At 35.9% G+C, this 14,267-nt stretch overlaps 2 protein-coding genes across 2 annotated transcripts; one reads left to right on the top strand and one right to left on the bottom strand.

Annotated features, from left to right (window-relative positions):
- The first annotated feature begins 1,380 nt into the window (after positions 1-1,380).
- DCP5 (decapping 5) lies at positions 1,381-8,295 on the top strand. The gene is made up of 8 exons (XM_047320892.2): positions 1,381-1,676; positions 4,218-4,318; positions 4,630-4,701; positions 4,779-5,855; positions 6,693-6,764; positions 7,394-7,588; positions 7,696-7,806; positions 7,880-8,295. Exons 1-8 carry the CDS (start codon positions 1,529-1,531, stop codon positions 8,030-8,032), a joined length of 1,929 nt encoding a protein of 642 aa, XP_047176848.1. The 5' UTR covers positions 1,381-1,528; the 3' UTR covers positions 8,033-8,295.
- Positions 8,296-10,838: 2,543 nt separating this feature from the next.
- On the bottom strand, positions 10,839-12,847 carry LOC124844060 (clavaminate synthase-like protein At3g21360). Its single transcript, XM_047320917.2, has 3 exons — positions 12,450-12,847; positions 11,600-11,856; positions 10,839-11,263 (listed from the first exon to the last, which is right to left on the bottom strand). The coding sequence occupies exons 1-3, from the start codon at positions 12,831-12,833 to the stop codon at positions 10,918-10,920; spliced, it is 987 nt and encodes a 328-aa protein (XP_047176873.1). The 5' UTR covers positions 12,834-12,847; the 3' UTR covers positions 10,839-10,917.
- Between the last annotated feature and the right edge of the window lie 1,420 nt (positions 12,848-14,267).

The raw sequence follows: 14,267 nt of genomic DNA, 5'->3' as shown, positions 1-14,267 counted from the left end.
CTGTGATCATGAGTAAATGATGTTGGTTTGATTCCAACAACCTACAATAATTGCTGCTACTGGTATAAACCTTACACCCCCTTCTTCGACACTCACTTGTTCTTGTGTTGTGTTTTTGTGTGTGAGCTTGGTGCGAGAGCTTTTCTGGTTGTGGTGCTTCCATTTTGTGGTACCGTGATGGCCCGACGTTTTGGTGGTGGTCCTGACGTGTTGGTAGTGGTCTCAGATGTTGGTGGTGGGTGTTATGGTTGATGGGAAGAGGAAGGTGGTGAAACCAACATCCAAGGTAAACACTGAGCTCTAAAAATCCTTAACCAACGTTCAAAATGCGGTTAAGGGCTCGTCGACATTAGAAGGCTGATTAAGGGTTGTCGAACTTCGACTTATGACAGGGCCTTAACCGGCGTTCGAACATCAGCGAGGCCTTAACTGCTGTTCGAAGTGCGATTAAGGCCTCTGAGGCTCGTCCCTGCAAATCCAAGCATAAATACGACATTCAGATTATCTACCACCACTTCTACTGATCGGTTTCATCTAATTTCATGCATTCAACTATCCATCATACAATCCTTAAAGCATGTAACGAGGCTGAGGAAAGAAGCACTACTAACCTGGATGCCAAGCTATGCGAAGACGAAACACAAGAGGAAGAAGCACCGCACACCAGGGGAGAACCTCACCACCATCCATGATAGAGGACCTACAGAGAATGACGACCACAATGGAGAAGGCTTTGCCGCGAGCGAGAACACGAGGGTGAAGTTTAGAGGATAAAGTGCGAGAACAGAGGATAAAGTGCGAGAACAGAAAGCACAACATTGAACTGAGAATGAAATGGGACAAACGAAAATGAAGGCAAATGAGAGAGAGGAGGCACAAGGAGGAAACAAAATTTCAAGCTGAGTCAAAGATTCTTTCTACAATTTGTAACAAAAATTAATAAAAGTTGGAAGTGCAACCTGATATTGGTGAGGTGTAGAAAAAAAGACCTCCATTGTTATTATGTTCTTCTTTTTAGAGTACCTAAGTGAATAAATATTAAATAGAAAAATTATTGTATACAATTTATAGCGTTATTCTTTTCTCTATTCTTTGACTTTTATAAATTGTATGGAGAATCCAATAGTTCATAGGACAATAATTATCTATCTGCACACTTAAATAAAATTAATACAATTAAATATTGTTCTTAATTAATCTGATTCAATTTTTTCACATATAAGACAAATATTTGTTATAATTTTAATATATTTTAAGAATTTATATACATATACTAATATATATTCAGATAAAATTTGGAAAACACATTAAAAAATCCTAATAATATAATTTGTAACTGATTGTGTTATAAACGAGTTATTATATCGTTTACATTGAAAGCTAAGATCAAAGTATAAAACTCAAACCCTAATGCATCGTCTGGCTCACACATCCCATCACCTGAGTTGAAACTTGAGACCGATTAGATTAAAGAGGCTTCTAACAAGAGGCCCCAGAACCCAAATCCTAATCTGATCCGTTTGTGATTATGGCGTCTGAGAGCGCTTCTCGATCGAGTTCCGCTGCCGATTCCTACATTGGGAGCTTGATAAGCTTGACCTCTAAGAGTGAGATCAGATACGAAGGCATTCTCTACAACATCAACACTGAAGAGTCCAGTATTGGCCTTAGAAACGGTATTCTGCTGCTACCCACTTTTTTCCCCCGACGAATTTCCCTTAATCCTTTCTGGGTTTTGTTCATTTTCAGTTTAATTTGGTTCTTTTGGTTTCAGATCTCTGAAATCTCCGTCTAAATTTGATATTTCTTATGGTTATTTTAATTATTTAATTCTGAAGAGTGGGCTTTGTCTCGAGTTTGAATTCTTGCCACAATGAAGGAATTGTTCTGAACTTTTGATAGCTTTTGAGGGCCTTCTGTTGAGAAGCTACGAAGGGTCTTTTGATTTTTTTTCACCCTGTAGCTTCTGGGGTTGCTTCTTTTACTGACGTGTCTTGGCGAGTTTTGTTGTTTTAATCTATTTCTGTTGTAGTATCTAAATTATCCTTCTGTTAATGTTAGCATGTGACTCTCACTTGAACATGGAACTAGGTTTGACTTTCGTAATTCTTGGACTTTGTTTTTTGGTGCTTGCTTTTGTTGATTGTACATTTGTTGCATTCCAGAATACTGGAAATCTTAATGATTGATAAATGTAAGGAGTAACTAAAAATCCCTAAGTTGTCAGCCGGTGAGAATCATGTGCAATGCTAAAAGGAGCAAAATCAGATAGTCCAGTACTGTTATATTAATGAAGCAGCTTCCAAAATCTAAGGCACTGGATTAAAGAGCGAAGATTCATATTTTTCCCTTTCATGTTTGAAGTATTAATGTTAATGAGAGAATGGTAATTTACATACATATCTGTATTCCAGGATTGTCATCACATTGAGCGTTGTGTCATGTCACAAGCTATTAAGCTGAGCCATTGTGTTGTGTCACACACTATTAAGCTGAGTGCCACACGCCATACAGTTGTTGTGTCACGCCACAGGCCAAAGAGCTGTTGTGTTGTGCCACATGCCATAGAGCCAATGTATCGTGCCACACACCATAAATGTGTCGAGCCACATGCCATAGAGTCGTTTATCGTGCCACGTACCATAGAGATGTTGTGTTGGGCCATGCATCATAGAGCTGTTGTAATGTGCCACATTCTATAGAGTTGTTGTGTCATGCCATGCTCCATGAAGCAGCTGTGTCGTGCCAGATGCTATAGAGCAGTTTTCTTCTGCCACACGCCATATAGCAATTTTGTCTTGCCAAATGCAATAGAGTTGTTGTGTCGAGCCACACGCCATAGAGCCGTTGTGTCGTGCCACACGCCATAGAGCCGTTGTGTCGTGCCACACGCCATAGAGCCGTTGTGTCGTGCCACACGCCATAGAGCCGTTGTGTCGTGCCACACGCCATAGAGCCGTTGTGTCGTGCCACACGCCATAGAGTCGTTGTGTCGTGCCACACGCCATAGAGCCGTTGTGTCGTGCCACACCCCATAGAGCCGTTGTGTCGTGCCACACGCCATAGAGCCGTTGTGTCGTGCCACACGCCATAGAGCCGTTGTGTCGTGCCACACGCCATAGAGCCGTTGTGTCGTGCCACACGCCCTAGAGCCGTTGTGTCGTGCCACACGCCATAGAGCCGTTGTGTCGTGCCACATGCCATAGAGCCGTTGTGTCGTGCCACACGCCATAGAGCCGTTGTGTCGTGCCACACGCCATAGAGCCGTTATTGTGCCACACGCCATAGAGCCGTTGTGTCGTGCCCACTCAGTGATGTTGTCTGCATTTGTCTCTCCTCTATATACGATTGAATCTTCTATAATATGGGTGATATGCAGGATGCAATGCATAGCTCTTGTGTCAAACAAAGGGTTGGGGTTGGGGGAATTTGGCCAGTGGCCTAAATATCTTTAATTTTTTTTTCCTTTTTTGTTGTTTTTGGTCTGTTAGACCTCTATTTCAGCCTTGTTTAACATGAAGTTTTTTTCTTGTTTTTATTTAAAGCATAACATATAATATAATAAACAAAAAAGCAATATTAATAAAAATTTCAGAATACCGGTCATCCACTATCCTGCTATAGTGGTATTGGAGGTGGGCTATCCTTGCCACTATTTGGGATTTATAACTATGAAATGGTTTTTCATTGAGTACTCTCTCTCTCTCTCTCTCTTTATATATGTGTATTTGTTTAGTTTTTTTTTTCAGCATTAACGTATACTCATGTAAGAAGATTGATGTTATATCTTGTTGAAAATGGATGTAATGTTTGCTCAAGTATACCTTTTTGTTATTTAGGAGTATAAATATTGGTTGGAAGTTGAGGCCATTACTATATGTATGTATAAGTATTGGCTGGAAGCTGAACCCATTACTGTTAAAAAGAAATAAAAAACACATTAAGCAAAATTTATGCTCTAGTTATGAAGGTTATATTCTGTGCTTATGTTTCATATTTTTAAAACACATTAAGCAAAATTTATGCACTAGTTATGAAGGTTATGTTCTGTGCTTATGTTTCATATTTGTAGAACTGTTGATCAATAGCTTTCAATATTTGCCAGATTTTCATGCAACCTTGTGGATTATTGCAGTTTCAAATTTTATCTTCTAAATATGTTGTTTACTATAATGGGTTGGATTGGCAGAGTGATAATTCTGTTTTTTGTGTTGCAGTGCGATCATTTGGAACAGAAGGAAGGAAAAAGGATGGCCCACAGATTCCTCCTGGTGACAAAGTCTACGAGTATATACTTTTCCGTGGGACTGACATCAAGGTATTATGCATGGAATTATTACAAGTGGTTTTCTATATATTCAATGTTTTGGTACTTGATTTTATTTGAGTGCACATTAGAAACAATGGCATGTCACTTGTGTGTTATTTTGTAATGCTTTTGTACAACTTGGTTTTAGAATATGTGATGCATATACTGGGAGACGGAATATTTGAAGGCTGATCCTGATTTTCTAATCTATTTTATGAGTGTATCTAATTACCCGATAAAGGCTTTGTTTATACTTTTGCTGTGTGGATATTATATACGAAACAGATCAGCTGAGGCATCTGTCTTATTTTTTTGTGTAGGATTTACAGGTTAAATCTTCTCCACCTGTCCAGCCTACCCCACAAGTCAACAATGACCCAGCTATTATTCAGGTTGATGAAAAAAAATTGTCTGTATATTGAATCAGTTGAATTAATCTTATCCTAATTACATGGAAATGCCTTTACAGTCTCACTATCCTCGCCCAGTCACCACATCTACAAGTTTGCCTTCTGCAGTAAGTGGGTCTTTGACTGATCTTAGCTCTCATAACCCCCAGCTTGGACATCCTGGGTCAAATTTTCAAGGGCCCTTGCCTTTGTATCAACCTAACATAGGATCATGGGGAGCTTCTCCAACTGCTCCAAATACAAATGGTGGTAGACTTGCTATGCCAATGTATTGGCAAGGATATTATGGTGCCCCAAACGGGCTTCCTCATTTACACCAACAGTCTCTGCTTCAACCTCCACCTGGTTTATCAATGCCTTCATCTATGCAGCAGCCAATGCAGTATCCCAATTTCAGTCCTTTACCTACTGTATCTTCTAATTTGCCAGAATTACCATCGTCTTTGCTACCTGTGAGTACTAATATCCCTAGTGTAACATCTTCTTCATTGCCTTCAGCACCATCTACTTTGCCTCCTGCACCATCTGCTTTGCCTCCTGCACCTTCTTCTTTGCCTCCTGCTCCTTCTGCTTTGCCCTCTGCACCTTCTACTTTGCCTCCTGCACCTTCTGCTTTGCCTCTTGCACCTTCTGCTTTACCACATGCGTCTTCTGCGTTATCTCCGGTGCCCTCTGCAACACTTGCTTCTGAAATTTTACCAGTATCAGTAACAAACAAGGCACCCAATGTTTCAACTTCAGCAGTCAGTTTAGCTGCTAACATACCATCACTGACTTCCCTGACCAATTCTGGTCCTGATATTAATGCTTTCGTGCCACCAATCTCCAATAAACCAAATGCAATTTCAGGTTCAAGTTTGCCTTATCAAACTGTATCCCAGTTGTCTCCTGCTGTTGTTGGATCATCAACTTCTATCCATGCAGAACCATCAGCTCCTTCTCTGATAACCCCAGGTCAATTGATGCAACATGGACCAACTACAGTTTCTTCAGCTCAGCCTTCGCAAGCATCTCATAAGGATGTTGAAGTGGTTCAAGTATCATCACCATCATCTCCTGAGACATCTCTTCCAGTTTCTGCTGCTATTCAACCACCAATTCTGCCTTTGCCAGTAACCTCACGGCCTAGTCACAGGGTATCCTTCTATGATCTATCAATTTATGCATGCAGACGTTCACACACACACACACTTGTGGTGGTTTTTCCCATTCTTATATGCTTTATACAATATGGTGACATAGTGGAGACTAGAATCTTGTGATTTAACTGGAGTAATCTTATTATCCAAAGATATTTAGTGTGTTTAGATGACTGTGAATTTGATTGTGCATAATTGATTTTGGTCAGGGTTATGTTTGAAATCTTAATACATTTGTAATCTTTTATCTAAACTCGAAATTTGTAGTAAAACTTAATATAAAATTTTCAACAAATTCAAAAGTTGTATTTTTCACCTTTTATCAAATGTGCTTTTATAAATACAAGCATGAGTTTTCATGCGGAGTTGAGTTTACCGAAGTTGAATGTACATTTAATCAGTTCAAATGCTGCAAATATGACAATTATGTGGAAATTTGATCTTCCATGTCAAGTCACACTGGACCTGTCCTTCAAGCTATGCTTTGGTAAAATCAGGAATGCACGGCAATTTTTCCCTGTAATTTAGATAACCTACAAGCCCTTTTCCTCCTGACCAACAACTCTTTTTTCTTCACTTTTGCAAAGAATTGGATGTAGGATTTGATCTGTTTTTTCTATGGTTTTAATTGGCATTTACCTTTCATGAATTACGATGATTGATGAACCTTTCTTAATCTGTTTGCTATGTGCTTTTATTAAATAATAAAATTAGCACCGAGTGATTAAAACTTGAGATCACAAGTATGAATCTTTCATTGTATTGACTCATCTTATTTACTGTATATTCTTTTTATTGAGAATGACTTCTGACATGTGGTTGCATTTTTTTAAGCCGGGTGGTGTTCCTACCCAATCTCATCATGGCTATAGTTACAGAGGACGTGGAAGAGGAAGAGGAGCTGGGGTAATGGTCAATTTACTGTTTCACTTACATATGTTGGGTTTTAAAATGGCGTATATCAAAAGAAATTGGGATGTATCGGATGATTCAGAGATTTAAAAGTTTTCCTGTTTTGAAGTGGGGTGGGGACTGGTGGTTTGGATTGTTAAAGGGTTGTTAGTTTTGGGTTTCATTTCATACAACATTTTTCACTTATTTTAAGCGTGTAAACAATGAAATATCCCATAATATTTGCCCTCTTTCAAGTAATTGTTCCACCATTAAATATATCTACTAGACAAATTGTCATTTTTAAAATACTTTCTCTTTTGATAAAGATTAAGGGTGCATTTGGGTAGAGAGCTTAATGAAACAGTTATTCAATAAGTGCTTATCATGTAACTACTTAGGCATATGTTACAAAGAGGAAGTAGGCTTAAATTATTTGCATGCAAGATGTAAGTTTTTTTTTCTTCTAAAGTTATTCTAAAGAGCCTACTGAAATTAGCTTAAAAATAGCTTTTGAATGTATCATAAACTGTCCGAAACACTTAATGTCATAAGATAACCCAAATAATCTCTTCCAAATACCCTTTATGATTGTAATGTTCAGTTGACTTCATGAAAATTTAATTAATGCTTTGCTACCGCAGGGTTCGCGCCCAGTCACAAAATTCACCGAAGATTTTGATTTCATGGCAATGAATGAGAAGTTCAATAAGGATGAAGTTTGGGGTCATCTTGGTAAAAATAAGTCTCATTCAAAAGACAAGGATGGGGAAGGAAATGCCTTTGATGAAGATTATCAAGAAGAAGACGTTGAAGATTTATCAAACTTTGAGGTTAAGGTAATGTATATCTAGTGCACAGCTTGATGTGAATTCAGGTTTGACCTAAATGTATTGTATCTGGTCTTTCTGTCATGGCTTTGACTATGCTTTTCATGGTTTTGCAGCCTATTTATAACAAGGATGATTTCTTTGATTCACTCTCTTCCAATGTGCATGATAATGCTCCACAGAATGGAAGGACTAGATACTCTGAACAAATCAAGATTGATACTGAGGTTTGTTCTATCTCTCATGGATTTTATATTTTGGGAACAATATTCAATTCTTTTTTTTTTATTTGTGGTGTAGACATTTGGGGATTTTGTGAGACACCGGGGTGGCCGTGGGGGTCGAGGCCCCGGCCGTGGTGGACGTTCCCGGGGTGGTTATTATGGAAGAGGAGGAGGGTATGGCTATTCTGGACGAGGTAGGGGCCGTGGCATGCCCAGTCGCAATGTGTAGGTGGCAGTTAATGTGTTTAGTGGTGGACATGGTGGAGAACAAGAGAGTAGGAAGCCTCCCATTACAACCGTAGTTATGTTAGAGATCATGCTTCATTGTTGTGTTGCCTGTTATATGTTTGTTTCACAATAAGTAGACATTTTTTTTCCTTGTCATGTTACCCTCTTGTTACTGCCTACCCAAGTCCCTTTGGTTTGGTGGAAAAATGTTACACCATTTTATCAAAGCTTATATGATATCAACAAAGCAGTAGTTTAGATTAATACATTGCAGGATTATTGTATGCATGCAAGCCATGTTCTTACTATGAAAACTTGTCTGATAATAAAATAATATGAAGAGGAAAATATTCCTTACAAGTGAAAATTGATTTATAGTCAAGTTAAAACAAATTTTTAGAAAATTGTTTAAGTAAAGCACTTTTAAATGAAATATAGTTTTCACTTTTAGTTGTAAGACTAAATTATTTATTCCTACCTTTTGTTTTTCTTGAAGAAACTGATAATTATTACGACCATAATTTTTATTGGCTTTATTTTAGTTTTCATTTCCCCATATCATCACAAATTATCACCATAATTTTTATTTATTCCTGTCTTTTTTTTCATGAAAAAACTAATAATTATTATCACCATAATTTTTATTGTCTTTATTATAGTCGTCTTCATTTCATATCATAACAAATTATATAGTCAATACATTAGCAATAATGTTACATCAATAATAACCACCCTTGTGATATTTTGATTATTACCACCATATTTATTACTTTTACTATTGATCCTAATATTGAACCATTGAACTAGCTACGCCATTTCTAGTAACATGAAAATATGCGAGAGAAAGTCATTGAGTTGGAGAAAAGGAAGTTAACAATCTTCTCCCTCTTTTTTCTCAAAAAAGCATATAAAGGGGGGAGAACACAAATTACTTCTCCTTGGAAAACTCGAATATAAATCTGAAATAATGCCTCACCATCTCTCTCTAAAAATCTGATTATAGATTTAGACATAGGTATTAAATACCTATAACCTAACTCGTACTTTATCCTATAAATGTGTATTTAAACAACTTTTAAAGGATTCTGCACCTTAAAAAGGAGAACCTAGATTAAATACCCTTCTCTGACAAATTAATAAAATGTTAAACATCTTATTCTTTTAAATAAAAGAAAAATTAGCTTTTTAAGAAAAAAAAAATGAGGAAGAAACTTTAGAAAAAGTTGTTTTTTTTCTCTTTCCCGTAGTTTTCTTACTTCATATTTATTTCTTGTTTCATCCTTTATACTTTTTCTCACCTTTATTCCTTTCTCTCTTCGTCCATTCTTTTAATTAGTGTTTTAAGTCATAGGTTTAATATGTGCGTAAATATCCAATAAGTGTATCACTAATAGTGTTGAAAGTTTCACATCGATCAAAGATAAGACAATTTCATAGTATATAAGTGGATACAAGCTTCATCTTACAGGTTGGGGTTGAGTTAGGCTTAATCCACTTTTTAACATAGTATCAGAGTTATGCGTTAAGGTCTCTCCTAGCAAGATTTCTTGTTTGTTCGGCTTATTGTGACATCCGCTATCGAGATATTTTTTATTTGTTGGACATATTGTTTCACTCGTTATCAAACCATCCATTAATGTTTAGTACATACGATTAATATACATCAACATGAGGGGGGAGTGTAGATATATTATCTTTATTTTATATTTACCTTTTATCTTTAGTTATCTTTTATCTTTAGTTTGTTATTATTCTTTATTTATATTTTGCGCTTAATTTATATTTCTTCTATTATAAATAGAGTACCCCTATGTGTATATCCAACATAAGGGAGATTAATCACATACATAGTTTTACTATATTGAACATGGTATCTAGAGCCTTAAGTTATTTTTAGGAAAAATATTTCGTCGCCTCTCCACTACACCTATTGCTGTTGCTGCTAGCGACGGCGTCGCCATTGGAAACTTTCTAGTGCCAAGATTTGGGAAAATTTCAAAGTCGTGGTTTTTAAGACTTAGGGGTTGAAATGCACTCTTTATGTCCCCAAATGACTATTGTAAAAATCTTGGTGTAAGAAATTTGTCTTGTTGGTTGGTTTTCAGGCTAGCCAAGTTTGGTAGTGGGAGTTGGCTAGATTGGTGCTTGGTGTCAAGATTTGAAAATTTTTCAAAGTCATGGATTTTGAGGCTTAGGGAGAAGAATGTACTCTTTATGTCCTAGATGACTACTCTCAAAATATTGGTGCAAAAAATTTGTCTTATTGGTTGGTTTTCAAGCTAGCCAAATTTGGTGGTAAAACTTGGTTAGGTTGGTTGCTTGGTGCCAAGATTTGAAATATTTTCAAAGTCGTGATTTTTGGGACTTAGGAAATGGAATGCATTGTTTAGGTCTCCAAATGACTAATGCCAAAATCTTTGTGTAAGAAATTTGTCTTGTTAATTGATTTTCAAGCTAACAAGTTTGGTGGTGAGACTTAGCTAGATTAGTGTTTGGTGCCAAGATGTTAGAAATTTTCAAAGTAATAGTTTTTTTTGGAGACTTTAGCTACAGCGTAATAATAATATAAAGTATTTGAAAAAGAAAATGAAAAAGTGTGATTTTTCATTTCTCGCTATTGATATATATATATATTTATTTATTACTCTGCTGGACATATAATCATGCAAACATATTCTAACAATTTTGTATACAACTTAATATTCACATATTATTTGGTTTGGTGGTGCTTTATAAGTAAGTTCTGCAGAGAACTATTTATTCAAGAAATGATGCATACACTGGTTTTTACTTGTCATATATTGGTGAAATGACAAACTTATTCATAGCTTTTATCCTCCATACCCTTTTTCTCTTAGCATATAATTTGAATACTATAATATCCAATTACTTGCATGTGGCAACAAGAACTTTCCTTGGAGGAAGGGAAGGCCTTCTACCATGAAGCAAAGCATAGTTATCAAAGAAGAGAACATCCCCTTTCTCCCACTTGAACTGTATGCTCTCTTCTTCAATGATTTCTTCACATCTTTTCACTACATGTACTGGAATCTCTGTTCCATCAGCCATCATTGCTGAGCTAAGTTCCTTCCCATACATCCCTACCAATGTGTTAAACCACATTTTTCTTCCCTTCCTTCCTTCAAATACCTTGGTCAAATTTCTTGGTCCAAGTATTGTCTTCACCCCCCCATTTGAAAGCCACTCCATGTCCATTCCTAGAGCTTTTGCTCTGCAACAGTTTTTCAATCAAAGCTTGTAAGTATTGTGTCATGAACTTTCTCTTTTAACACAATGGAAAAATTCAACATCAATAAAACACGAGTTAAGGAATCTTAAAATAATAAATTTATCAGTTTTCCTCTTTATTTATTTATGATTCATACTTGAATTTTCAATCCTTACTGTATGGATTGAGATCGAATTTGTGTAGAACGAACCAATATCTGTGCAACATGTTATTAATGTATCACAGGTGTAGATTGAAAGGGATGAAATAGTCTTAGATCATGCATGCATGTACAAAACTAGTTCATATTCTGTGTTGGCATTTGAAGGAAGAACACACCTTTCCTCAGCTACTTTGCGATCTGTGGTCCCAAAGGCATCTTCCCAACCTCTACCTCTCATGGAGGAGTTATCATTCTGAGTACTACGAGCTGTAAATGAATACTTCAAACCCTTCTCCTCCATCTCCTTCACCTCTTCTGGGAACTCTTTAATCATCCTTTCTGTCACTTTGAAGCTTGGAACAAAAGGGGTCTCTCCCCCTTCAGGAGGAGGTATCTCACAAAAGAGTATCACTTTCTTGGGATATTCCTTGATCTGGAAATCAAATCACAAATTTTATTACCATTTTTTTCATTGAGATTATAGTGTTGATCGTTTAGGAAAAACATGGAAGTTCCTACATGATGTAACGGATGAACTAAAAATAGATATTGACATTTGCTGTTCAAGGATACAATACCAGTTCAAATATTTTTATTAAATAACCAGACTGCTAGTTTCTCATCACATCATCACTTTCTGCCCCAATCATAGTGTGTGCAAACGTACGAAGGATGAGTTAAGCAAAATATTTTAATATCAGGAGAAGAAGAATATGCAGAGAATATTGTCAAACATTGTCTATTAGTGATATTATTTATAAACATAGTTTTATGTCTATACTACCTTTGTTTCTACCTGGTCAAACAGATTGATTATCAGATTAACTGATGAAAATCATTGGGTCAAACAAGATCTCAGATTTTTTGGTTGGAACTTCCTAGTACAACAGAAATTAGAGTTGCAAACAAAATACATGAAATCTGTTTGAAAGTGCTTATTAGAAATGATTATATGATATTGATATCAAGAAACTGGTTAAGTGCATGACACATGATGGTGCTAATGTGAATGTATAGTTGACTTACCAGAACCATTTCATGGTGATAGTATATGAACTCTGAGAGAGGTCCTTCATTTGCAGTCCACACCCTTTTGTAGATATGTGTACGAGGTGCTGGTCCAACATAACGAATGTCTTCCCACCCACATGTTTCTACGATTTCATTGAAGTCCTCAGCATTTCTGACATCAAAACCTCTGAGGAGAACAGCACTGTTCTTGATTATCATTTGCTCAAACCAGTCTTTGTTGTTCTCCAGAGCCAAGAGCAAGGATTTCAAGTCACTCTTGGTAGGTGCAGGAGGTTCTAGCACCAAGGGCATGGTTTCCCCATCTACTACTTTTTCTCCTTCACATTTTCCCACCTTCAAGTCCTTGCAAGAAAACTCCATCTTCATGCCTCCCACCATTCTTATTGCAAATGTTTTATGCAGAGTTTATTACCCTTTGTGGTTTTGCCTTCAAAAGGCTTGTGTATATATATATATATATAATACAGTAGTGGTTGGTGTTGACAATTGCAATGCTAAAATAACAAGAGGATCCCTTTGTCATTGGTCCAGAGGGATTCTTCTTGTCCTTATATATCTGTTCATGTTTTGCAAGGAAATGAAGATGCTAAATTTGCGAGTTATTGAGAACTACAAAAGAATCGTTGTTTGGATTGACATTAAGACCATTTTTATGGGGGGAGGGCCGGAATTGAACTTATCAGAACTGATTTTGGGGTTGAGTTAGACTTAAATTCATTTATTAACATGGTACCAGAACTATGATTAGAGTCTATCCTAACGATATTTGTTATTTGTTACACATATTGTTCCACTTGTTATCGAGTCGTTATCGAACCACCCATTAATGTCTAGTCTCACGTTCGATATAGATATACCTCGACATGAGGAAATGTGTTGAAAGTCTCACGTCAACTAGAGATAAGACTAATTTAGAATATATAAGCATATGTAAATCTCATTTGATTTTGTGGGATTGTGTTAGAATTAAATGCACTTCCTAACAATTAAAACCATTTTTGTGGAGGGAATTGAACTTATCTTCATTTCTTTTTTGTTCCAATTTCGTATACTGTTATTCCAAAACATGCCAAACTGCTAGCGTCACAAGTAATTTATAAACTGCTTGAATGATTATGATTGGGTTAGAGCCAAAAGAAGTGATATGATCAATTATAATACCCAAACCCAACACACAATGTTCTTAGTAATTATCTCTCAACATTGCTTGAGAAACTCAGATTGTGATTGTGACTTGTGATGAAGCCAAGTAATCCTGTCATTTGGTTCATAAAACTATCATTAAAATTAACCTACAAACATTCTTTTGGATAACTATTTGTTGAATTTTTTGCATTGTAAGATGAACTTTGTTGTTCCATAGCAAGAAAGCATATACTGGATGACCTATGCATCTTACTAAATCACACCATTTGATTCAGGTTTGATAGAATTTTATATTAAGACATATGCTTTAAATCTAATGTAATTATAAGTAAGGTCAAAATTATACTATTTATGTATGATAAATTTGTTTTATTTTTTATTAATGTAAAATATTTAATATATTTTTTATGTTAAGACATATATTTCAAAAATAAAACTAAACATTAATAGTCATTCCATAACGATTTAATAGTGGTTGACACATAGGCTAATAAATAATAAATTTTAAATAATTCTTATTTTAGAAAATAAATTTTAAATTTAATTTAATCTTATAAAATTAATTTATAAGTTTATCTTATTTATAATCTACATTAAATCTATAACATTTCAGATGCAAATCAATAAATAGTGTTTCATTTTCCTTTTAGATATAATGCTTTTTTT

Source organism: Vigna umbellata, chromosome 3, assembly GCF_029865625.1.
Source record: "Vigna umbellata cultivar VRB3 chromosome 3, Vumbellata_1.0, whole genome shotgun sequence".
NCBI lineage: Eukaryota > Viridiplantae > Streptophyta > Magnoliopsida > Fabales > Fabaceae > Vigna > Vigna umbellata.
Note: the sequence above shows the minus strand (reverse complement) of the source record. Positions and strands in the feature narration are given on the sequence as shown.

Bases quoted from the DNA above. Each gene is read 5' to 3' on its own strand.
- DCP5 (XM_047320892.2), top strand. From the start codon at position 1,529: ATGGCGTCTGAGAGCGCTTCTCGATCGAGTTCCGCTGCCGATTCCTAC. The intron at 4,319-4,629 runs GTATTATGCATG...TTTTTTGTGTAG, and splicing joins TCCGTGGGACTGACATCAAG to GATTTACAGGTTAAATCTTC. The intron at 6,765-7,393 runs GTAATGGTCAAT...TTGCTACCGCAG, and splicing joins GAAGAGGAAGAGGAGCTGGG to GGTTCGCGCCCAGTCACAAA.
- LOC124844060 (XM_047320917.2), bottom strand. From the start codon at position 12,833: ATGGTGGGAGGCATGAAGATGGAGTTTTCTTGCAAGGACTTGAAGGTG. The intron at 11,857-12,449 runs GTAAGTCAACTA...TTTGATTTCCAG, and splicing joins ATCACCATGAAATGGTTCTG to ATCAAGGAATATCCCAAGAA. The intron at 11,264-11,599 runs GTGTGTTCTTCC...AAACTGTTGCAG, and splicing joins CGCAAAGTAGCTGAGGAAAG to AGCAAAAGCTCTAGGAATGG.